This window comes from Vipera ursinii (genome assembly GCF_947247035.1).
Source record: "Vipera ursinii genome assembly, chromosome: 10".
Taxonomy (NCBI): domain Eukaryota; kingdom Metazoa; phylum Chordata; class Lepidosauria; order Squamata; family Viperidae; genus Vipera; species Vipera ursinii.
In genome coordinates, this window is record NC_139520.1 from 16,741,083 (window position 1) to 16,767,486 (window position 26,404).

The 26,404-nt window shown below is 43.3% G+C and overlaps 1 protein-coding gene across 1 annotated transcript; it reads right to left on the minus strand.

The window, feature by feature from the left end:
- Positions 1–639: 639 nt before the first annotated feature.
- Positions 640–14,901, minus strand: DNAJA2 (DnaJ heat shock protein family (Hsp40) member A2). The gene is made up of 9 exons (XM_083370632.1): positions 14,703–14,901; positions 9,896–9,955; positions 8,579–8,802; positions 5,070–5,150; positions 4,604–4,737; positions 3,265–3,461; positions 2,315–2,459; positions 2,029–2,156; positions 640–1,501 (listed from the first exon to the last, which is right to left on the minus strand). The coding sequence occupies exons 1-9, from the start codon at positions 14,778–14,780 to the stop codon at positions 1,313–1,315; spliced, it is 1,236 nt and encodes a 411-aa protein (XP_083226758.1). The 5' UTR covers positions 14,781–14,901; the 3' UTR covers positions 640–1,312.
- Positions 14,902–26,404: the final 11,503 nt, after the last annotated feature.

Genomic DNA, 26,404 nt, shown 5'->3' on the forward strand with positions numbered 1-26,404 from the left:
CAAGAGACACTTGATCTGAGCTTATCTGTGTAAAGGCTAGATTGTTTTAGCCCGAGGAGGAAGTAATTTTATTTTTAAGAACAGGACATAGTTTTTTTTTTAGTTTGGAAACTTTAAAACTGAAAACGATGCTCCTTCAAATATTTCAAGTGAACACGTTGCAGCCTTTTTTTTTTTTTTTGCAAATTTGAATTACAATCAACGAGATGTTGAAAACTGCCCTCCTAATTTGTCAATCCAAAACTGTAATCACATGCAAGTTCCTACGGGAATTTATTTGAACGTGGCTTTACTCCTCCTGCACAGGGCTGTACACTGGATTATGCAAGGAAACGCGGGAGATGTTGAGGAAGCAAAGCTAAAATGAGATGCCTTTTTGGTGGGTTTTCTTAACGTAGGGGAAGCCTAGCCTAGTCCTGCTACAGCTATTACCTCTCCTTTCGTACAAAAATAATGCCCCTATGGGGGCCTTGGTGCTACATGCCTGGCACGACACCCGAGGCCCGTTTGCTTCCTTTAGGCCGATTTCCTTTAGCTCTCTTCAGTTCAAGCTAGTCAATACTGGAAGTGATTTGCTTCAAAACTCCAAGGTCTAACTTCAGCTGTGAATTGACCGAAAGAAAGCTGTTACAAAACGTATCATCATACACCAATGGTTTTTATTAAGTTTCAGAAACCTTTTTTTCACAAGATGGTAAAAAAAAAAAACTCTTACAACCACTTTTAAGTTTTCCATGGTTTTCCCCATCAGGTTTTCCTCTTGTCTGCCAAAACCAATTTACTTACCATGCATCTAAAGTGGTAGATACAGGCTATGAATGTCTTTAATATTCTATTTGTAGCAGCTTATGCAGATGCAGCCAAATACCAAGCCTCGGGACAAATTTTTACACAAAAACTTTACAATGTAGAATTTGAATTTAAAATAGAGAAAACTTAAAATCTACACAAAAAACTGGTAAAAATCAAGCACGAGTACAAGGACTGGAACTTAATCCAGATGAACAGGAGAGTGTCTCACCTTCCTTTCAAGTGCTTTTATTCTGCTACAGAACAGTCAGTTGAGGGGGGGAAAAAGTAAGCTTTTTTCTGTATGTGTGTGTGTGTGTGTGTGTGGTTAGTTTAAATTATACACTCTGTAGATACTATGGACCAATTTAAAAGTTACACAGACAGCAACGGATGTCCACTGGGCTCATGTGCATTGTTTAGACTATCCAACCGTGTTGCTGAGAACAAGTCAGGCAAAATTTTGAAGAGAGAAAAATCCATGTGTAACTTCCCTTACCCTGCCCTGGACAAACATTTTTTTTTACTGATGGGCACACTGCACCCCGGGTCCATGATGGCCACTTTCCTCATCGGAACTATCATTATATGCCTCGCGCCTCTGCCCACCGCTTGACCCACGAGTAGTGTCAAATTCTTGAAGATCTACTTCTTCTGCTTCGCTAATTATGTTGGAAACTTCTGGTCTGGAGGGCAGAAGATCTTCAAGTTCCTAAAAATGAAATATTTCCAATTTATTTGAATATGTTATTTGGCCAAGTGTGATTGGACACACAAGGAAATTGTCTGTGGTGCAGAAGTTCTCACTGTACATGCAAAGCAACAGAATAATGATAATAATACCAATAAGAGGGTTAAGAAAGATAATAAGGTTTTAAAATAATACTACAGCCCTACAGCATTGTGACAATTATGAGTGATAGCCCGAGGACAAAGCAGGGAAAGGGTTGCATGGAGTTGTCATTCTATTTATGTCCTCAAATGTTTATGGTTAGATTTTTCAATAAAACTTGCCTTTTGCTCATATAACATGATGTGGCTACCAGCCCTACCCCCAAGATTTCTGGAGGAGGTGGAACAATGATGTGGAATGAATGGGCCAGATCATGTGATTTTCCTGTGTTTGGGAGCGGATGCTTCTCCTTGAATAATATTGCACTTATTTTAAGGTTTAATTGCATGTAGAGAGATGTGAAGAGTTGAGGAGAGAATATTTAGCAGACTGCTTTGTATACTTACTGTAAGCTTTTCTGGGCTAATCCAGTTGTTTTCAGGAAACTGCACATCAAACTTTATATAAAGATCACCCTTTTCAAAAGGGTTGCGGTATTGTGGCATTCCCTCCCCTCGAACTACCCGGACACAGCCTAGAGTTTAAAAAAAAAAGAAAGGAAACCTGTCAGTGAAGGGCAGCGTGTCACTTCTCTCTAGGCAAAAAAAACCAAAACAAAAACCTGATGTGAAAATATTTTTAAAAAGCATTTGAAGATGGAAGAACTCAAAACAACAGCATACGAGTTTTTACCTGGCTCAATTACTTTTCCTGGGGGATATTTCACCACAATCTGGCGTGCATCAAGGTGCTTAAATGTGAACTGAAAGCCACACAGGGCTTCAACAAGTCCAATCTTGTGGGTCATGTGCAAATCATTTCCATCTCTCTGGAACACCTTGGAGAAAGAGGGAGAAGGGCAGGGTTGGGTGTTTGCTTTTACCATTTGGCACTAGAGTGTTATAAGCTGGCCATCTTCAGAAACCATACTGGATTCTTCAAACCCTTGTCCCAAGTGAACTGCACTGTTAGCACTGTTTTCCAAACCAAAGTTATCATTTAACAACAACATCACAAGACATACACACACACACACACACAGCCCCTCATTGCTTTAAAGCCCTCTCTGGATGGTTTACAATGTGAGCATCTTGCCCCCAACAATCCGGGACCTCATTTTACCGACCTTGGAAGGAGGGAAGGCTGAGTCAATCTTAAGCCGGTCAGGATCGAACTGCTAGCTCTGGGCAGTGTTAGCCTACAATACTGCATTCTAGCCACTGCGCCACCACAGCTCTCACAACTAAGGAAATATATTGGGGTTCTTGCTCATAGAATTGCACTTAAGATCTCCACTAAAAATAAGATTAAAATGGTGGCTAAAGGATGCATCCCATTGGTCTTAGCAATAGACGACCTATATACTGCTCCATAGTGTTGTACAGCCCTCTCTTGAGCGGTTTGCAGTCAGCATCTTGGCCCCAGCAATCTTGGGCCTCATTTTACCGACCTCAGAAGGATGGAAGCCCGTCAGGATCGAACTGCTGGCAGTCAGCAGAATTAGCCTGCAATACTGCACTTTTAACCATGGCGGCACCACGACTTGTGCACATTTAATGAAGTTTCACCACCCCAAACATTCCCATTCAAAATGTTCCGGTGTCACTGAGCCAATGTTCTTTTGGCAATTCAAATTCAATTACCTCATGCTCTTTTTCTTGAAGCAGGAGGACAATGTCTCCTGGCTCCACGCCGGGGGCTTGGTCAGCTTCTCCGGTAAAGGTGATTCTCTGCCCATGCTTCATGCCTTTGTCTACATGGACTTCAAGAATCTTTACTTCTTTTATCACCTTCTTCCCTTCACATTTTTTACAGCGGTCTTTTTCGTTGATTACTTCTCCTAAAAAGAGACCAACATGTTTGCACCTTGTTTCGAGAGGTAGGAAACTCAAGCCACAAAGATCCCGATTCTTAAGATCAGCAATGGCTATTCCATATAATTTTATTTATGAATCGATTCAGTTTATAGGCTTCCCGCCTCACTATCCAAAACAACTGGGCAGATCGATATGCTTCCTTCTCCCAGATTTTACAGGAGGTTGTGTTCCTTCTTCTTGGCCTGACTGCCAAAAAATTAGCAGTGCACAACAATGTTCGGGGGGGGGGGAAATCTTGCTCCTTTTCATACTTAGGAGAGATTGTGTATGTTTATATGAGAAGATACTGTCCTATTTGCTCGGACTTTGTGGCCTTCTCCTTGGAAAAATTGGCTGGTGGCAAAAACATATTTTTATTCCCGGTGTGAATAAAATTTTAACAGAAGGGTTTTTTCCTGCGGCTTTTCTCCTTGAAGACATCCATTTTCTGAATGTAGCCTTGATCCCTAAAAGGTTCTCAACTCAAATCTAGTTTTAAACATTATAATGCAATAGCATCATGCTACGTCTGTAATGCTGCATGTGAGTTGTAATCCAAGACCTTGTTTAAAACAACCAAAAAAGCCCTCTCTGCTATGTCTCAATTGTACCCCAATTCCACTAATCCTGTGATATATATAAACCAAGCCAAGATCAATGGCATACCCAGTTACTGTATTATCAAACTAATCTAAATGTAGATGGCCAATTGGTACCACCCAACTTCAGAAGACTTTGTGTCCATCAATTATACCAGGGGTAGGCAAACCTGGCTCTTTTTATGACTCGTGGACTTCAACTCCCAGAATGCCTGAGCCAGCCACGCTGAGGGAAAAGGGAGAGGTTTCCAAGCTCAGTCATGCTGGCTTAGGAATTCTGGGAGTTGAAGTCCAGGAGTCATAAAAGAGCCAAGGTTGCCTACCCCTGACTTATACCATTGTTTGCAGACAAGGCAAACAACCTCTCTGTCCCCCCCCCCAGTACAAAACGTAAATGCTCACTTTGCTATGAAGCTGGCACTGTTATCGTCCTGAACATTAACCGTCACTCACTGGGTAAGAATGGGAACAAGCCTGCCTAAATTCTTTGGCTACCTCTTTTCTTGCTGAAGAACCGGTTGGATTACCTTCTCCATTGCAATCAGAACAGACCGACTGCATTTGCTGAACCATCCCAGGAGCCAACTGCCTGATCATAATTCTCATGCCTCGGCCCCGGCAAGCTGCACACTTCTGAACTGCTCCAGATTTACCCCCTTGGCTGGGATCCAGGGAGAGAAAGAGAGAAAGAAAACAATGTGATCTCTTGAGTTCCAAATAATGGCCTGGAAGCGCCTGCTCAAGTTAAGCAGGAGTGCCGGATGGAAAGGCCTAAGCGAGGGCCACAGAAGAATGGAGATGCAAAATATTACGCAGCTTCCCTGGCCGGGGGGGGGGGGGGAGGCGGGGGGGGGAAGGAAGAGTGTTCCCTTTATACAAACAGCTGCATTTTAGATGGATGTGCGGTTTTGTTTTTGCTTTTTTGGAATGATTAATGGACGATTCTTTGAACTCAGAACTTTCTGAAGACAAACGAATAAAAGAAAAACTCACCCGTTACATGAACTACAAAGGACATTCTTGCTAAGTTGTAGTTTGGTAGTTTTCGCATTATATAGATCTTCTAAAGAAACTCTGAGGAGAAAAGAAGTTTATTTTAATAAACTTGCAAATGCAAATCTAAATAGGTGTGCTGCTGTACGTTTCCTTTGATGGAATGAAAATGTGCCATTGCAAATACTTGTTAAAACTGGCCCAAGCAAAGTAAGAAGAGTTGAGCTGAGTTAATTTAAATAGCAGTTAGCTTCTATCTTCTTGCCATCAGAGAGCTCTGCACCTCTAATAATGCACCATGACTACATTTTATCCCCATTTCCTCCAAGGATAGGAAAACACCGATGAATCTTGTCTACTTCATCCTACCGTGGAACCAAGGCCGAGACCCCCAACAGGCCCAACATCACTCGAGTTTAATTGTTGAGCAGGCATTTGAATCGGAAAATTCCGAAACTAAAGCAGGTTACAGTGCTATAACCATCATTCAGCTTTTTCACTGGAAGAAATGTAGGTCAAAATAATGCACAATACAACCTTTCCCCTGTGCTAGCCATTCAGCCATAAACCTAAAACTTCTATCTTAATTTGTGTCAGTGTTTAGAACAATCACTTCTGTCGAAGGCCCTAGTGACATTTTGTAATTTGAAATACTCTGAATTATTTAAATTACAGATTTTTCTTAGTATTGGTGGTAAGCTACTTGGTGGGTTTTAAATCAGCATTTATTATAATTTGTTTAGTATAGGTGGTAAGCTACTTGGCGGGTTTTAAATCAGCATTCATTGTAATTTTAAAAAAGTACTGCCATTCTACCTCTACGCCTGACCACTGCTGTGTTCAAAATTCAAGACAAGCCGAATTTTGAATATGTTACAGTAACAGAGGAGAACTGAAGGAAAGTCAATGGAACAATTAAGGGATGGGTTCCTTTTAGGTGTTCAGTCCAAAACTTTTTTTAATATATATATGTGTGTAGTACTAGCTATTTAATTTCACTCTTCTGCCTCCCTATTTCTCTGTTGCTTCCCTTTTTAAGCAGAATAACTAGGATTTTTCTGCTGCTTAGCTTTACACTTAATTCTATGGCACAGCTTAATTGTTCTTTTGCACCATTGCTTTCAGCCCCCCCCCCAAATAGTCCAGAACAGAAAACTAACATCAGGAATACTATTTTTATTGTAAGTAGCAGAATATTGCAAGTTTGGTTTCAGAAAAATAGTAAGGGTCAATTCTGAGATGCTTTCTCAAATTACATTTCTGGTTTAGGCTCAGTTTTTGTTTCTCAAGACTGTTGCCTAGACTACAGTTCTTTCTCTTGTCTCTCAAGGTCATTCTCACAGTCCACTAGAAATAACATGGCTATTAGCAGATCACTTAAAGCCATCAGGTGACGATAACACAGGAAGAATTGCGTAGACATGCAACCAAAAGTGGAAGTGAACTCTTTTGAAGCCCTACTGGGGGAACTGTTTAAAATTTTAAAAGCATCTATATACTACACTTCCCTTCAGGAGAGTTCAAAGCATACTTAAAAGGCAAATTTTTAAGTCATCCTTTCAAGGAGAGAAGGAATCATCTCAGACTCAAATTACAGAACATTCCACTCACAACTGAAGTTATTTTGTTCTAAAAAATGTATGCACTACGTTGAGCTGCCTGATTTTTTTAAAAAAAAAAAACCAGGACAAGGTATCAAGTAAGATATAGATCACTAATAGTTTTCATGATTGGACACCCTCACCCTGAAGTTCATTTACAAATAAGCAACTTACTGTGCCAGCCACTCTGAGTGCACCCATTACATAACATTTCAAAAATGCCCCCATCTTGATGGTTGCCTATTTGGTCCTATACAGTGAATGCTTTTGATCAATTGATCAATTTCAAATATTTTGCTGGTTTTTTTTATTATAAAGAGATGCAGAGCCATACTTTTAACGCATGGACTGGCAGAAGGATAGGTTCCAGTCTATTATTATAGCTCACTGGGCTGTTCCTAGATGCAGTTTCCCTCCCCCAGGAAATGTATCTCATTACCTTCAGCGTGGGCAAGGCTTTAATGCTCAACTCTATGATGATTCAGTGGTATAACCTTATTTTTGAATCGCTTGCCTCGAAGTACCAAACAAATGAATAACAAAATAAAAATTCCCACAAAGTATTTTGAAGTTTTATATTCTAGAGTCCATAACAGAGCCTCCTCTGACCTCAAGGGTCAAGCCCGAAACGCTATTTTTTTTTACCACAGCTTAATTATTTCCGCCAAGGGTCTTACAATTTTGAAAGTGTTTAAATTATTCAGAAATCAACACTCAGCCATTATTATCCAAAGTATAATTTCAGGTAGGAAGATTTAGCCCAATATGGCATGGAGCAACAGCTACTATCAGAAACTTTTATTATTAGTAGTAGTAGGTAATTTCCTGCCCTTACTGGCTTCCACTCCATTTTCTTCTTGTGTTCAAAATAGTATTTTTAAAGTGTAAATGTACTTTTAAAGTATAAATGATCTGGATCAGGATACCTTTATGTTTTCCTATATTAACTTTCCATTTTCTAAGATTCTCTTCAGAGATTGAAGATGAAAACAACTGGTGAAGGTATACAAGGAGCGTTAACAGATAAAAGAGAAAGCAAGCCATGATGTTTTAATAATTAAAAGGGATATTCAAACGATAAACCAAGCGATAATTTTCCCATAGAAGAAAATGAAAAAAAAAATCAAGTTCCATGACATTATTTGAACAGACTGAGGATTAAGAAATCTTAGAAGTAAAAGGAAGGAATACAAAGTTGGTTTATTGGATCCAGATTCAAACAGATGTTATCCCTGGTAAATTTTAATGGACTGACATCAAGACTGAACGATGAGGCTTTAAGGATCTGTTTACAGCTAAGACATGGAACATGGGAAGAAGAGATCATTTGTTGCATTTAAAGGAAGGTGAGTTATCATTATTTATAGATATGATGAAGGTACAAAGTCATTTTCCCCTTAATTTCTACATTATCATTTTTGCCCCTCTATAAGGTTAGTCTAAATAAATACTGTAAAAGTTATGCAATACTTTATTTTGCAGCAGTTATTTTTCTACCTGCTAATCTTACATTGAAATCCCAGCTAGATTAAAAAAAACACACAAAAAACCCACTGAGTCAGAGATAGCTTGGTAAGAACTGCAGAGCAAACAGGGCCCATCTCCCAAATAATGGCACAATCCACACCATAAGAGCTCCTAGTGATTCCCTTGCACCCACACATCCATATTCACACTGGAAGGAATCAAATAATTACATTTATTTGTGCAAAGTCAGCAACGAGCAGATCTATAGATTCTGAAGCGCAGGTTTCAACCCGTCACCAAACCTGAAGTCAACAATATTTTAGTTAACAGTTTCAACTAGAACTCAGGCCCTCCCTCCCACTTTCTAAGAAATACTTCAGCAAACAGGGCTATTGTGAATTAAAGAACTTTTCAACGAAAGGAGATTAGCTTGGTACTTACTTAAGTGGGTGCATCATATCTTCGCCTCGTCTTCTCCCATTACGACTTCTACTCTGATTGCCCATGAAACCAAAAAGCCCCCCACCAAATATGTGGGAGAATATATCGTCCATTCCTCCGCTTCCGCCACTACCTTCCCGGAGGCCTTGTTCTCCATATCGATCGTATAATTCACGTTTCTCGGGATTTGAGAGAACTTCGTAGGCAAAGCTTATTTCTTTGAACTAAATAAAGGAGAATTTTTTTTTATTTTTTTAAAAAATACCCTTGATTACTTTCATTTCCTAGTATTACAAGCCAAGAAGGAAAGTGAGGTTACCTTCCATGGGTAATACTGGAATCGTTGCTGCTTTTTATAAGTGAATGTATACCAGTTCCAGAAACAAGTTGCTTCATTTGGGCAGCTAACATTTTGCACTGTCTACTTTCATAAGCCTCTCCTCTGCTCAGCCTGTTTAAGCTGATGGTCCAGTCTCAGTGTATTTCAAGCATCTTAAAGTAGTTTGTCATTTGCAAGCTCCTGTCAGTCAGAGAGCACCGAAGACCCCTTTACTTCAACCCTGAACTACAAATATTTTACTTTACTGATCCCGTCAGTCCTCCCGGATAAAGCAGACGGGGAAACTTGACTAGATGAATTAATTCCACCTTACTGTAATGCTACAATATCAGCCTGTTCCCGCCACCACTTCTAACTGCTCCACCCATTAGGACAGGCCCTTCCTGCCCAACTTTCTTTCTCTGTTAAGCCACAGAGTGCTCCTGCCTCTTTTCCCCCAAGGCCATCCACACGTTCCACTCCACCTCCTTCGACTCACAATAGCGAGGGGAAAGGTTTGAGGGTTGAAAGCTACTTGGTCTCCCAACCTTCTGACACAAGGTAGAGGTGAATACATTTTCCGCAGGCCACCGTTTTCCAAGGAGCTCATGGGAACACAGGAGTCCATTAATTTGGTGCTTATAAAACCTCAAAAGGAAAGTAGTTCCTAGTATTTGGCCTGCTGAATTTTAGGACTGCCTCTGGATTTGAACTAGGCCATGTTCCCCAATCAAATGTTTTATTTTATGGTGAAGACTGAAATTTTGTCAGTTCCTAAATCCATGGGCTAAACCAGACATGTCAAACTTGCGACGTCATGTAACGTTGCGCGACGTATCAAGAGCTTTGGTTTCTTCATAAACGCATCCGGCCCGTGGGCCGGCAGTTTGACACTCCTGGGCTAAACGTTCATATACTATTTTATTCACAATTGAATCTAGCTTAGTTAACGGTGCAAAATATGTTTCGAAAGCAAGCTGCAAGAAAGAAAATCATACCTTGTCACCTGCATTTGGATTCTTATCCGGGTGGTATTCTTTGGCAAGCTTACGGTATGCCTAAACACCAAAAAGAAGCCAATGCAAGTTAGCAGACAGTCATTAATTTTCTGCAGTTCAAGTTATATTAATATGTAAAATATCTAACTTCCATGCAAGAATGAGTGTGTTCTGGTCCTCCAGACATGGTAGAACTACCGCTATTATAATTCCTCATCCTCAGTCACACAGATTAGGTCTGATAAGAACTGGGGTTCAACAGGATCGTCAGGGCCGATCATTTCCCATTCCTGGACAAGATTGTGTATATCACCATAGGCTCCATTAAAAGGAATAATCAACCAGAAACAAGAGTCAATATTTGTAGCCATATTTAACAGTATTGTCCAAATATAGATTGATTGTTGGGTGGTTAGTCCAAACATTTGAGACAACCCCCTTCCAAATAGGTAATCCTTCTCACAAACCTAGCATCTTTTTTCCCCATTTACCACAAAATTCACCCTTATTAACATTCCCAAATCAATACATATGAAAAAAGCAATAGTCTATGATTAGGCACTAGTCATAAGAAAAAAAAATGTCTGGAAACTAAGGCTAAATTACTAGTAATTCCATACGAGGGCACCAGTGGGTGTTCAAATGTTGTTGGATTCCATAGTTACGGGATGGTCTAGTAAGAGTCCAACAACACAAACATTACCTGAGGCTTCAGGTCCCCCCCCACCAACGCCACACAGGCACACCTCCCTCCATCATGGTTGCTACAACTGCTCTAGTTATTAGTATATCATTTACACACTTTTATTTTGTACTTTGGTTTCTGCCAAGTTTCAGACTCAGCTTAACTGGAAACAGCTTTCCAAAAACCAGGGACAAAGCAAGAAATACTTTTCATCTGAGAAAATTAACTTAATGTTAGCCAATTGTAATTAAAACATTTTTTTAATAATGTAATAACTCTCTCACCTTCATAATTACAATTTGGCAGCAACTTTGGGAAGGCTTTTAGGACTTCCTCTAAAAGTTGGGGATCTCATGAGGCGTAACGCTTGTATATGATTATAACAAGTATAACTTGTTCAATAAGTACATATTAACCTGGTCAATTAGTTTACTTCTTAAATAATCATTGAGTTTAGTCTAGGTATAAGGTAAAGGTAAAGGTTCCCCCGCACATGCGTGCTAGTCGTTTCCAACTCTAGGGGCCGGTGCTCATCTCCGTTTCAAAGCCGAAGAGCCAGCGCTTGTCCGAGGACGTCTCCGTGGTCATGTGGCCGGCATGACTAGACGCCAAAGGCGCACGGAACGCTGTTACCTTCCCACCGTAGTGGTCCCTATTTTTCTACTTGCATTTTTACGTGCTTTCGAACTGGTAGGTTGGCAGAAGCTGGGACGAGTAACAGGCGCTCAACTCTGTTACGCGGCACTCGGGATTCGACCCGCCAAACTGCCGACCTTCTGATCGACAGGCTCAGCAGCCTAACCCACTGAGCCACCACATCCTTAGTCTAGGTATACTTTATTTCAAATAACAGCTAAATCACTGTGATAATGTTTTCCTAAGATCAGCAGTTCAAACCATTATAAAGGCGTACAAGAAACTGGCAATAATCAACATGGCCAACACCTTGGGGTATTTTAAATGGCACCCCAATTATCGATTTATGTGAAATAATTGTTCCTAAGGACTGCAAGTGTTATAAAAATGAAGCCAAATCGGTTCAGCATGTTACAGACCACTCCTCTTTTCAAGATGTATAGAAGATAGCCATGCCAACATTCTCTTTTCTATCAAAAATGAAACAGCTTTGTGTTCTACTTCACTTTTACCAAACCTTCCTTCTAAAAAGACAAGCAGCACAAGAATGGGAATATCGTTACGCAATGTACATCAGAGTGAGATACAACCCAAGGCTTGTTAGTTAGCAACCATTTTAGAAGATAGGAACAGAACTCTCCATAACTGATACTTGCCAGTTATAATTAAGAGTTCTAAAGTTCAAAGAGTGAATATCCATGCCAGATTTATACTACTTTCTATAAATCTGGGGAAAAGATTAAATGGCTAGGTATTCAACTTGACCCCCTAACAACATCAGCTATATTAAAATAAACCCATTCACTTGCAGTTTTTAAAAGGGATGCATTTTCAATTCCACATTTATGAAATCTTTAGGTGTTCTCTCAATGTTAGGATCAAACAGATATTCAAAATTAGTGCCAAAGAACAATTAATTTTACTATCCAGCTAAGGAAATGGTTTTACAGGAGGCAAAACATCACAAAATATCAAACTCTGTTTGTTTGCTCATGGAGAAAGGCAATACACCACCGAAGATAGGGGTTTTCCCCCCTCCCCAGTTCAGAATAGGGATGTCAGCAGCAACTTCATGCTTGCTTGTGCTTCACTACTATTCAGTGACAGACTGCCATGAGCTATGGGGAGGGGAATGCTTTGGGAAACGAAAGTAAATGCTGTATCTTCTCAAGATGCTGCCTCAAGGTCACCAAGCTGGAAAAAGGAAGGGGCCAAAGTGAGCCTGGATTGACTGTTATGAAAATATCTTGCCTGAAAATAAATTCTCAATAAATGGAGCCAATGATCATTTTTACTTGAAGGTTTAAGCTGTGGCAAGCCCAACAAGCGAACTTATTTTCCTGTTGACCTCTCACCTGGTGTGACTCCTCCCATGCACCTGCTTCCTCAATAACAAACATCCAGCCCAAACCAACACTCCCAAATGTCCAGGATTCTTTTCTCAGTAGCAGAAAAGGTAGGAAAGAGGTAGGACATAGTGGTTAACCAGTTGAAAAGTGCGTTCTGGGATGGCATTCCGTTGGATTGGGTGACAGAGGCGCAAGGTTGACAAGGACATAGATAAAGGATCAGCTACTGAGGACAAGGCCAGAGTGTGACACAATCCCTAAAGTGGGCCGGGTGAGAGCAAAATGTAAACAGGATTTGATTTAATGAAAAAGTTATGAATTAGACAATGCCACATTTAATAATTTCCCTATCTCTTTCACTAGAAATTATTTTTGGTAATACTTGAGAAGTTCAAGAGGAGTATATAGTTCAGCCTCATTATGATTCTGCAGACAGAAACAATTCAGCTGACATCCTGTTTGAGCAACAAAATTTATTTCCATGAAAAGAAAAGTAAAGACGAGTGTTGACCCATTCTTCTCCTCCTTGCTCTAAGAAGTGGGAATGTGATCAGAAGGTGGAAAAAATTTCTAGAAGATGCCTAAGATACTGGGGTGAGAATGAACCAAAAGAAAGTAATTTCTGGCTCTTCAAAGCAATCACAACTTATCCTACGAAATTGGAAGAGGGTAAATATGTAGTCCCTCGTCACTCTAAAATAGTTCTCAAAAGAACATGAAAATATGGGCAGAAGAGGAAAGCTATATGTTGTTTTACTTTTCGACTCCTAATTGTTTAAGGCAATTGTGCAGAATGCCTATTCTTGGGAAGGAATGAGGAAGAAGCCAAAAACAAAGGAAGCCCCAACATTTTTTTATTCTTCACATTCCAAACCAGGGCATCGTGTATTTAAATTGGTGTTTACATATATACACATGGGTGCACGTTGCTCAGCCTCTCCCAAAGGGGCATAGAGAGATGCTTGGGATTACAGCTCTGGCTGGGGATGCTGGGAGTTGCAGTTTGAGCATACTTGAACAGAGCGCTGAACGCTGGAAGACTAACCCTTGATATAGAAAAGGCAAAGCCAAGCCAAGGAATTTGCTCAATTATTAATGTCTTGCTGCAGATCCAGACATTACAGCCTGGAAACCACGGGTCAGATTGATATTAGAACCTAGCAAGATGGGTAGCTACAAAAAAATGTACAAATAGATAAAGATATTCACCAAAGTTCAGAAAAATGGGACTTAAGATATGTGATTTCCTCCTCCCCCCCCCACAAGCCAGGGAGGGAAAGGAAGAAGCAAATGGGGATGCTGCTGATCAGGATGCCTCCCCCTCCTCCATCTTTCCCTCCCCCACAGCAATCTCCATTTTCTGTCCCACTCCGACTTCCCGGCACCCAAACTCTCCTATTCCAGACTGTCCTCCCCGAACAATTTACCTTACACCTTGCCTCCTCCCAAGCCCCCCTCCCCTTGCCCTCTACTACAACGACCCCTCCCCCACCTGGCAGCTGGGCCAAGAAGCCCCATCCTCCACCACCCAGGCACCCCTCCCCCCAAGACCCTCTGCAGCGGTTACACTGCAACTCCCATCCTCCCCAGCACCCCCACGATCCCCCCTCCCCCTCTCCAAAATGCAACCCTGCCCTCCTCTACCCGCCCCCCCGCCCCTCACCTTGCAGATCCTCCCCCTCCCTCCCCCCCACGACCCTCTATTCTTCCTACCAAGGGCCCTACGTGACACACTCCCCATCATCCCCAGCCGGCGGGCCCTGGACTTTCGACCTTCTCCTCCTAGGGCAGGGGTCGGCAACCTCGGCTCTTTTATGACTCGTGGACTTCAACTCCCAGAATTCCTGAGCCAGCATAGCTGGCTCAGGAATTCTGGGAGTTGAAGTCCACGAGTCATAAAAGAGCCGAGGTTGCCGACCCCTGTCCTAGGGGCCTGCTCTCTCCCCCCCACACCGGATGGCCTCTGCTCAGCCCCCCCCCCCCGAAGAGCAGCGAGGCCCAGCGCCCGGCCGGCTCCTTCTCTCCGGCGAGGCCTTCAGGGAGCCGCTCGGGAAGGCGGAGGGCCTGGCTTGGAGGGGGGGGGGGCTCGAGCCGGGCCTGCTTTTTTCCCTTCCTGGCCCGCCCGCCCGCCTCGGACCTTTTTCAGCTCGTTGTCGGAGACCCCCGGCGGCACCCCGAGGATGTCGTAGAGCTTGGTGTCGGCCACGTTCGCCATGTCCGCGCCGGGGAAGGCGGCCGCCGGCAAAGGGAAAAGGCCGCGAAACGCCGGGAGCGCGACGGCGCCGCGAGAGCGTCTGAGGGGGGAAGCAGGAAGGAGGGGGAGAGGGCGGAGAGCGGAGGGAAGGCCGCACGCAAGCACGCACGCAGCACGCACGCGACGTCGCCCGCACGCACGCACGCACGCACGCTCGCCCGGCTTCCCGCGGCCAGGAGGAGCCCCGCCTCCTTGCAGGCCCCGCCTTTCGCCTTCGGGCCGGGGAGAGCCAAGAAGCCTGGCTTGCCCTTTTTTGGGAGGGGAAGAAAACCCGGAGGCCGGATCGCGGGGGATTGGGGATTCCAGAGAGGCTGGCGGGACGTCAGGGAAGCGGAGGGGCAGCCGAACAAAGGCGGTTCGCTGCTGGGGGTGGGTGGGAATGAACTGCAATTCCCAGCATTCCCCGGGGGGAAAGCCACGTGCTTCCCAGGGGCTTGGAAGGCAGAGTCAGGGCTCAATTGCGGCTTGTTCCGAATAAGCCAGTGGGGAGGTGGGTTCTGGAATGGGCGCTGATTTGTCACCTGTGAACCAGCGGAAGGTGTTTTTGCTTTGTTCCCTGGAAATTGCCGGGTTCGGTTTGGGGTTTAGGACCGTGGAAATAATACACTCGGTCTCTCCATTACTCCATGCGCTCCTGATCTCTCGGATAGACTACCGCAATGCTCTCTACATGGGGCTGCCCTTGAGGACCACTGGGAGGCTTCAACTGGTGCAGAATGCAGCCGCGCGAGTTGTGATGGGGGGTTTCCCGATACTCCCATGTAACACCTCTCTTCCGTGAGCTGCATTGGCTTCCAGTTGCCCTCCGGGTGAGATTCAAGGTGCTGGTGATGACCTATAAAGCCCTACATGGCTTGGGTCTGGATTACCTACAGGAGCACCTGCGGCCGGCGTCAACTTCCCTTCGTCCTGTGCGCTCCCACAGAGAAGGCTTCCTCAGGGTGCCGTCGGTCAGGGATTGCTGGCTGGCAGTCCCCAGGGGGAGAGCATTCTCTATGGGAACACCAGCCCTTTGGAATCAACTGCCTGATGGCTCCCGACCTTCGCTCTTTCCGCCGTGACCTGAAGACTTGGTTGTTTGAACAGGCCGGCCTGGACTAAGGGTTTGGGTTTATTTTTAACTATTTATTGTTGGGGCTAAATTAATTTAATTTATTTTTAATTTTTGTATGTTGTATTTTATTGCCCTGTACACCGCCCTGAGTCCTTTGGGAGAAGGGCGGTATAGAAATTTAATAAATAAATAAATCAGCGTCTCTCCATCTCAGCAATTGGAAGATGGGTGGGCTTCAAGTCCCAGAATTGCCCTGCCAGCATGAATGCATTCAGGCTGGGGGATTCTGGGAGCTGAAGTCCAGATATGGTGGCTGGGGAATTCTGGGAGTTAAAAGTCCACAAGTCTTAAAATTATCAAAGTTGGACATTCCCGGCGTACACATTTCAAGCTTTGAGATGTTGCACTGACACCTTGAAAATGCCATCATTGAATTATCTTGGATTCTTCGTCCGAAGCCCCAGCTTGACTTTAAATGCTGGATCCAGATGAAAACCAGCAATATGGTATTTTGTAGGTTATCCTCCAACATGGCTATTCCCTCCCATTACAGGGGGCTGCTTGATTGACTGATGGGTTGATTATCTGCCATTAAATTGTTTTCAACTCCTAGGGAATACATAGATTTTTTCCCCTGACAATCTAACCGTAACCTTTTAAAACCAATCTCTCTCTTAAAACTGAATACTTCTGCAGAGTAAAAATGTGCTACAGCGCTATTACATTTCAAAGTAGAAATATGCCATCAGATTACATTATATTATTATCCACTTATATCAATAAAGGCTGGCTAACGTATCTATTTTATTTACAATAAATTCTCACTCTTTCTTCAGACGTGCTCTGGTAGCAGGTTACAACTACCCAGCAGCGGGAGTTTTTAATCCTGCCATTGGACAAATACAAAGGGGGGGAAAAGGTGTCAAGGCATTCATAAATATTTTAATTAGTAAGCAGTTCAGTTTCTACTCCGAAGGTAAAATGCCCTTTCTGTGTTTTTTGTTAATGTTTGTACAGAAGGGGGTGGTTTTATTTTGCTGCAGAGACGGATTCATTTTTTGGGTTGGGCTGGCGAGGAAATGCAATAAAACTTTTCCTAAAAGGTCATATTGGCTATTTGTCTCCTCAGATATGAGCACCCCTTGGTTCTCAGCATCCCCTGCCCTTTATTCTTGAGTGGCAGGCAGGTAGAAAAGGTAGAGATCACGGGAGGGGGTCGGTGCTGAGATAAAGGCTGACATTTAGAGTAGGCATTGACTGAAAACGCCCGTCAAAGGCACCGTCTTCATTCTGGCTGAAATGAGAATGGCTCCGCCACAATACATGTCTTCGACTTAACGGTCACTATTCGGACCAGAATTTCATTGCTAAGCAAGGTAAGGAAGTTGTGCTCAATTTTATAACCATTTTTTTGCCATGGTTGTTAAGCAAATCTGGCTTCACCCATTCATTTTGTTTGTTGGAAGCAGTCCGTAAGGGTGCAAATGGTAATCCCATGATGCCAAGAGGGTGCAAAGATCTGGCTCTTCTCCCATCTTTGTAGCCCCTGGGTTGTCTTTTTTTCTTTTCCATTTCAATTCGATCCAGTTCTGCCATCTCCGTATCATTAATTTTCATTTTTATTGCTCTGGTGAGCTCTCCAGAGCTGTTGGGAGTGGAGTGGCATACAAAAATAATGATAGATGGATATATAATAGATAGATGATAGATAAAGGTAAAGGTTCCCCCGCACATGCGTGCTAGTTGTTTCCGACTCTAGGGGGCGGTGCTCATCTCCATTTCAAAGCCAAAGAGCCAGCGCTTGTCTGAGGATGTCTCCGTGGTCATGTGGCCGGCATGACTAGACGCCAAAGGCGCACGGAACGCTGTTACCTTCCCACTGTAGTGGTCCCTATTTTTCTACTTGCATTTTTACGTGCTTTCGAACTGGTAGGTTGGCAGAAGCTGGGACGAGTAACAGGTGCTCACTCTGTTAAGCGGCACTCGGGATTTGATCCGCCAAAGTGCCGACCATCTGATCGACAAGCTCAGCGGCCTAACCCACTGAGCCACCGCATCCCTAGATGATAGATAGAAATAGATAATAGATTGATAGATAATATATGATAGATGATAGATAGAAATAGATAATAGATTGATAGATAATATATGATAGATGATAGATAGAAATAGATAATAGATTGATAGATAATAGATCAATAGATAATAGATAGATGATAGCTATAGAGATAATAGATCGATAGATAATAGGTGATAGATGATAGAAATAGATAATAGATGATAGATGATAGAGAAGAGATAAATAGATATAGATGACAGAGAGACAGAGATGATAGAGAAGAGAGAGAGAGAAATAGATATAGATGATAGACAGACAGACAAAAGAGAGACAGATAAAGCAAGCTTCTCATGGATCATTTCAGCTGGGAATTCCAAAATCGAAAAATCTGCTTTAAAGACCTAAAATACCACATGCAACTGAAATGTATGCATGGGGGGGGCAACGTAGCTTTTCAAGGAGGTAGACTAATCAGTTGGGAACTCATTTATCCCCAGTTATTATAGCCCTACCTTGGACATTCATGTTCCAAAACTCGGTGTCACAATAATGGTTGAACTTGAGGCTTGCAAAACCTGCTAGGCAGGCTTGGAGGTTGGAGCTTTCCCTTGATGTAGCCAGCAGAGGGCGCTTTTGTTTGCAAAATGTTTAAAACGCCACCGGTGGTGCCAGAAGGTGAAACAAAGGAAGCCCAAGCCGTGAGATGTGCAGAGCAAGGAGAGAAATGAGGGTGATCGGTGCCTCGCAATGGCCTTGCCAGGGGTTCAGGGATGCCAGGCCACCTTCATCACAATCGACCTGTCAGGAAGAACCTCTGCAGGCGGCGAGACCCATTTTGATGCATTTCCTGACATTTTCAGATAAGACCTTGGAAAACCTTGGGCTGCAAAGCCTGCTCAGAGAAGATCGTCTTGAAATGACCTGTGATTTACAGCGTGGGTGGTGTTATGTATTGGGCTTGTGGTACCACACCACGTGCGTTGCTGGAGAGCTAACGGCTTTCCAGCAACCCAGACAGGCCGTCTCCGGTCCTGCAATTGGTCAGCCCCAGGCGGCAAGAGCGGGTTCAATCCTATTGGCTGCTACCGTAGGGCTAGGCTATATATTGTGGCTGAGTGCAGCCCAAGCTCAAGTACAGTTCCAGCAAGAATAAAAGAATGAGTTTCTCTGTACTCAGCCTTGTGTCTTCATTCCTGCTCACCAGAGCCCATGACTTAACAGGTGGCTTGGATATTGCTGGTGGCAAATTACAGCTGTTGATAATCCCACACACCTGGCAGGCACCGGGTTGGCTAACGTGGAGCACCTCAAAAATAGAGGCAGAGCCTTGATGGCATCGTTGTAGCCACCTCTGGACCGTTTTTGACCACCCTGTGTGGAAACCCTGCCCCCCCCGAACTGTTATTAAGCAAAAAAACAACAATACCCCAGTTGTATAAAGCTCTTTACTAAAAACAAAGCACTACTGAAGTTCTTCATCCTCATGAAAGGAAAATCATCTTGCAGGTAATCCTCAGCTTATGACAATAACAGGGACCAGAATGTCCAAGGTTATTGAGTTGTGCCCAATTTTACTAGCTTTTTTTGCCATATTGTTAAGTGAATCACCGCAGTTGTTAAATGACTCATCCCCCATTGACTTGGCTTGTTGAAAAGCCAATTGGGGAAAATAGCATAGGAGATCACATGATATATGGAACACTTAAACAACACAATGTACTGTATTTAATAGTAGGATGTCTTATCTTGTGTTCCCTTTATTTTTTCCAGCAATATATAATTCTTTCCAGCAGGAAAGAAAGAGTTAATTAGCAAGGTGCATTCAAAAAGCCTTGACAAATACTTAACACATATTTCCCTTGCCTTCTAGCTAATAAAAGAGAGAAAGAACCTGTGGCTCAGGAAGTTAAAACAACTGCCTAATATATAATCAGCCCAGCTTCGAATCTCAGATAAAGGGTATGACTGACTGATGAGAACATAAGAAGTTCGAAATGATCATCTTGGTAAAGGTTCCCCCGCACATGCGTGCTAGTCGTTTCCAACTCTAGGGGCCGGTGCTCATCTCCGTTTCAAAGCCGAAGAGTCAGTGCTTGTCCGAGGACGTCTCCGTGGTCATGTGGCCGGCATGACTAGACGTCAAAGGCGCACGGAACGCTGTTACCTTCCCACCGTAGTGGTCCCTATTTTTCTACTTGCATTTTTACGTGCTTTCGAACTGTTAGGTTGGCAGAAGCTGGGACAAGTAACAGGCACTCACTCTGTTATGCAGCACTCGGGATTCGACCCGCCAAACTGCTCAACCTTCTGATCGACAAGCTCAGCGTCCTAACCCACTGAGCCACCGCGTCCCTTATATATATATCATCATAGGTCTGAATTGGCTTGAATTCTAACGTACCACAGCACTTTAGCTTCTTCACTTTGTATTATTGCTTTTGTTGTTGTTGCTGTTGTTATTTGCTTCAGGCACATACGAAATCTTCTGCAGCATAAGGCTGTTGGGTCTCATCCTCTCCTTTGGGGCAGGAGAGACCTCCCTATTGCTTTCTTCAACCAGGTGGGGGATCTGCAGAGAAGGTCAAAAAAGTCAAGATGGCAGCCACCAGCAGGCAGTCAAGGGTCTGCCCACTTTTTACTCACTTTTTTAAACCCCTCTCTTGCAAACCCTCTCATTTCTAAGGCTGTTCTTCAAGAGAGCCATTTCCCTAAGGTCTAGGCCAGGGGTAGGCAACCTCGGCTCTTTTATGACTCATGGACTTCAACTCCCAGAATTCCTGAGCCAGCTTGGCTGGCTCAGGAATTCTGGGAGTTGAAGTCTATGAGTCATAAAAGAGCCGAGGTTGCCTACCCCTGGTCTAGGCTATCTATGTCTAGCTATTAGAATCATTGCAAGTCAGGTGGCATACCCATTAAATAAATCATCCTCACGACCATCATCCCTGGGAGATTGATTTTTTTCTCTCTCTGCCCTCCCAATTTCTCTTTCCTCTTGTGCTGTTTAATGCATTCAGAGGCCATTGGTTTCAAACTGTTGCTAACCCTAAACCAAACTGTCAGCCTTAAATATTAAAATCAACGAATCGTAGCGAGAGGAATCTTCACTGAGGAACATTTAATAGCAATAACAATTCCTATTTATCCCTCCTATTCATTTATAGCCATTTTTTTTTCCAAAGAAAGTCTTGCGTTATCACGTCACCAAATCACCGCCAGCCTTTTGAAATGCTGGGGTTGATTTCTTTGTCAGATCAGCCGTGACCCTAAAGGTTTAATCGAAACAGTTTATAGTGAATCTCTTTCTGGTCCTCATCCCTCCTAATAGGATTAGCTTTGTCTCAAAGGTGGGGGAGATCAGAGTTGGAGAATAAAACATCTTTGCAGAAGGGTTTCTAATAAATCAATTTTCATCCTGGTTATCACATCCGTTTGACCTATCCACCTTGATTTTCTCCCAGCTTTTTTTTTTACAGCAGGATCCCATTTGGAGCAATAGGTCTCTGACATCACCAAGCACTGGGTTTGATTTAAAGGGCATTTTAAGTTTATTGGATTCTGAAGGCCAACTTGCAAGTAATTGTACAGGGGAGGAGAAATGCCATTTCTTTATCCTGCACCCAACCTCCCTCCGGTATTCCATTTTATCTGGAGATTAACATTTCCACGTCTGAAAAGTGTACACGCAAACAAGTTAGAACAGGGTTTGTCAACCTCAGCAAAAGGTGCGAAGTTGAAGTTCCACACACATCTTAAAGTTGCTGAGGCTGGGAAAAATTGATATATATTTTTTTTGGTTAAGTTTCGTTCCAAGATAAAAATATATAGAAGAAACCAAGGTTAGAAAAACAAGAAAGAGAGCAAAGAAAGAAAAGGGGAAAAATGACCTCTGACTTACTTTGGTGCAACAGATTACGAAAACAATACAACCTCAGCTAAAATCTCAGGGTTTCACACACCACATTATTCCCTAATGTTGTTTGCGCAGGTACTGTGTTATGTGAACCCAACTATTGTAAATTACAGGGAGTCCTTAACTTACAAGCACATCTGGGACCAGAATTTTGGTTTTGATTTCACAACATTTCAAAGCCATGTCTACAATTACAAAAATCTTTCTAATCGTCAAAACCTAAATTCAAAGCTTCATTTTTTCCCCCCCAATTTCGAGCAAAATAAATAAATAAATAAATCCAGAAGCAGAAAAATATTGACTTAAACCAAGGGTCGTGATAGTGAACTATGCCGCATCGAAACGCCTCTCTCTGTTACAGTTTAACATGATTCAACTGGATCTCTAGTTATGCGTGGCTGAGGATCTGCCCCTGTTTATTAAGGGAGTTCTTGACTTAAAACCGTTCGTTTAGCAACCGTTCGAAGTTGCGGCCGCGCTGAAAAAGGTGACTTACAACCGGTCTTCGCGTTTACAACCACTGCAGCGTCTCCCATGGTCACGTGATCAAAATTTGGGCATTTGGCTGTAATTTGCCACCAGCAATGCCCAAGTCTCCCACGCTGTAAATCAGGGGTGTCAAACTCAATTTTATTGAGGGCCGCATCAGCATTGTGGTTGCCCTCAGGGGGCCGGGTGGGTGTGGCCAGGGTGGGTGTGGCCTACTGGGTGGGCGTGGCCAGCTCTACATCCTTCGCATCAAGGGTGCCTATGGGGGCCTGGGCAGGAGTGGGACAGATCTGAGGGTCTCTGGCAGGAGGACGGTCTCTGGGCCAGGGCCAAGGCAGTGGGGGCCATTCCCTCACTGTTTCCAGGATGGCTTCATGGGCCACATGAAACCACTTTGCGGGCCAGATCCGGCCCCCGGGCCTTGTGTTTGACATGTCTGCTGTAAATCATAGGTCATTTCAAGATGACTGTCTCTGAGCAGGATTTGCAGCCCAAGGTTTTCCAAGGTCTTCTCTGAAAATGTCAGGAATTGCATGAAAACGGGTCTCCTGGCCTGCAGAAGTTATTGATGACGGTTGCAGCTTCCCACAGTCATTTGGTCACTATCCGCAACTTTCTCAGCCAGCTTCCGACAAGCAGAGTCTATGAGCAAAGCCAGATTTGCTTAACAAAGGGCAGCTCTTCACAATCTGCGGTGATTTGCTTAGCAACTGGGGGGTGGGGGGTGGGGGGAGTAAGGCCGTAAAATCAGATGCAACATACTTAACAGCCGTCTCCTTTAGCAATGAAAATTCTGGCCCCAATAAGCTGAGGTCTACTTGTCGTTGGGTTGGGTTTGTTTCCAAATCAGCACATCTAAGACGGTGCTGCAGCAGTTGTGGAGAAGGAAAGTTTTGTGCTTGGCCCAAATAAAACCACACTCCAGTGCTGAAAGTCAAGGTTGGTACCTACCTCAGATGGGGGTCACACCCTGGTTCTGCTGCCTCCATCTTTTGTGTTAAAACTCTGGCTGATGCCAAATTCTGCTTTCATTTGCCAGCCTGCTCCGCTTCCCTGTGACTTCTCTATCAACACCACCGCCACCAAGCTCCCTGCAACGGCTCAAAAACAAACCAACCCCGCTTTCTTTTTCAGTGCGAGTTTAATTTCCTTAATGTCCCACAATTATATTAGGGCCCCACGAAGGCAGGCTCTTCGGTAGACTGCATTGGTGGATAAACACAATAATATGCAATTAAGACTCTCTGTTCTTAATTAAATTGACTGGGAAAGGAGCCGTATCAAAGGTTTTCAACGGCCCAGAAAATAACACTGTGGTTTTTTGTTTTTTTTTTCATTTGTCCACAGCAGGATGGTGCTTCCCCAAGCGAGAGAGCAGGGCAGCAGAGGAAAAGAGATGGTTAGCCGATATGGAATAACACGTGTGTTGCTTTTTCCAGATTACTCAGTAATCTTCATAAAAATCTTTCCTAAAATACGCAGACTTTAAATGAGCAAGGTCATCCCTACTGAATGGTGCTTTGCACAATGGTTCTTTAACCATGATTTATTAAATGCAGGTAGTCCTTGACTAATGTTCGACTTTATGTCCATTAAGGCACATGTCTTCCTTTTGATGTTTCCGAAGAACATCAAAAATGAGATCAGTCCAAGATTTTCAGAAAGGAAACAGGGAGAACATTTTTGCTTTTCTTTCTTTCTTTCTTTCTTTCTTTCTTTCTTTCTTTCTTTCTTTCTTTCTTTCTTTCTTTCTCTCTCTCCCTCCCTCCCTCCCTCCCTCCTTCCTTCCTTCCTTCCTTTCTTTCTTTCTTTCTTTCTTTCTTTCTTTCTTTCTTTCTTTCTTTCTTTCTTTCTTTCTTTCTTTCTTTCTTTCTGCCATGGGCTTGTCTCGTCTTGCTTAAGGCCCTTGTTTGTCTTGTCTATGCTTGCTAAAGGACCTTTTTTCTGACATCCCTCCCTTTTTATATTGCATTTTGGCTCGCAGGACAGCTTACATCGTTTCAGGCATGGCAGGGGAATGCATTGAGGGTTACCCTTGGCATTTGGGTGACATTTCAAGAGTAGCAAACTTTATGATCAGGAAAAAAATAATAATTCAAATTCAGACTAGAGCTGGAAGGGACCTTGGAGGTCTTCTAGTCCAACCCCCTGCTCAAGCAGGAGGCTCTAAACCATTTCAGACAAGTGGCTGTCCAACCTCTTTTTAAAAACCTCCAGGGATGGTTAATTGTTCTCACTGTGAGGAAGTTTCTACTTAATTCCAGGTTGCTTCTCTCCTTGATTACTTTCCATCCATTGTTTCTTGTCCTGCCTTCAGGTGCTTTGGAAAATAGATTGACCCCCTCTTCTTTGTGGCAGCCCCTCAAATGCAGGAAGATTGCTATCATGTCTTCCCTAGTCCTTCTTTTCTCTAGACTAGGAAGATTGATTTGATTCACTTTATATCTCACTTCCATTAGAATCACATTAAGCATCACGTCAAATTAATTACATATGACTAATATGGCTTTTGACAAAGAGGAGATCTTCAAGAGAGGCCATTTGTCAATAGACTGACACGGGAAAGTTTATTCTTTGCATTGCATGAATGGTGGCCCTCCACACAACTTACAAATTGACTTTCAACACATTGCCCTCTTTGTTTTTGTCGTCTTTAATTTTCAGTTCGCTCCTAGTCAAGAGACTGCAGAGTGGCTAGGAGATTGTCTAAAGCAGCGGTCTTCAAACTCGGCAACTGTAAGACTTGTGGACTTCAACTCCCAAGATTCCTCAGCCAGCCCTGGCTGGCTGAGGAATTCTGGGAGTTGAAGTCCACAAGTCTTAAAGTTGCCAAGTTTGAAGACCCCCCTCGGTCTAAAGATCTTTTTGCAATGGAGAAAAGATGACTCTCTCTAATTCCAGATACCTAAACTGACCAGTTGAGTCTTCGCTTATATTGACAAGGACCGCTTTCTCCAAACCACACCTGGTTGCGCTTCATTGACTTAATGTGGAAGACCGCTCCATGGCATGCAATCTCCTTCTTCACAAAATTCCAGCCTTTAATACTACAGTGTATTTAAATGCATTCATTTATCCTGATTTTATTTTTTATAAATAACTCAAGAAAGCAAACATATCAAACACACCTTCCTCATCCTATTTTCCCCACAACGACCCTGTGAGGGGGGGGGTTGGCCTGAGAGAGAGAGGGACTAGTTGGTTTTCATGCCTAAGGTGGGACTAGAATTCACAGTCTCCTGGTTTTCTAGTCACACAGGCAATCTGATGCAACCTGCCAACTAGGGAATTCAGCGGGCTGAAACAGACATGTCTTAAAGTTGCCACGTTAGACAAATGCTGATCTAATGAACAGCACCGTGTAACAACTGAATACATTTGTGAGGCTTTGTGAGGCTGTGTTTTATTAGCGGTGACCAGGTGGCACCCTGGCATCCATATTGCGTTCGGGAGGACTCACGAACTCCAAATGTTTTAGTTGCTGGTATCATTTAAATGTGCGTGTTGGATAAGTGAAACATTAGAAATAAAATGTTCCTGAAAGAAACAAGCGTTTAAAACATCCTGGAGATGTTGGTGTATCTCAGCTACTTAAAACAGGATGGTACATCAAATAGACATATCTGAAAAGGTGGTCTCCATTTGTGGGATTCTGTTATTTAATCATTATGTGCTCCCCATCGAAATGGCACCAAGCTCCAAGTGTATCTGCGGTTCCAGGTGGACGCAGCTACAGGTAAAGTGTGACATGTTTCATGAAGAAAGCAGTTATCCTGTTACAGGTAGTTCTCGACTTACAAGCATTCATTTAGTGACTGAAGTCACAACAGCGTGGAAAAGGTGACATAGGACAGGTCCTCACAGTTATGACCGTTGCAGCATCCCCGGGGTCACGCAATGAACATTCAGATGCTGGGCAAATGGGATGTATTTACGAGGGTTGCAGAATCCCTGGCTCATCTCATCCCCATTTGCGACCTTCCCAGCTTCTGACGAGCAAAGTCAATGGGAAAAGCCAGATTGTCTTAACAAGGGCACGTTCCATTTAACAACTGAAGTGATTCTCTTAACAA

What these genes read in the sequence shown, in the direction of transcription:
- DNAJA2 (XM_083370632.1), bottom strand. Translation starts at nt 14,780, where the DNA reads ATGGCGAACGTGGCCGACACCAAGCTCTACGACATCCTCGGGGTGCCG. An exon ending in GATATGATGCACCCACTTAA is followed by an intron (nt 5,151 to 8,578) that starts GTAAGTACCAAG and finishes TTTTCTCCTCAG; the next exon opens with AGTTTCTTTAGAAGATCTAT. An exon ending in TTCAAGAAAAAGAGCATGAG is followed by an intron (nt 2,460 to 3,264) that starts GTAATTGAATTT and finishes TCTTTCTCCAAG; the next exon opens with GTGTTCCAGAGAGATGGAAA.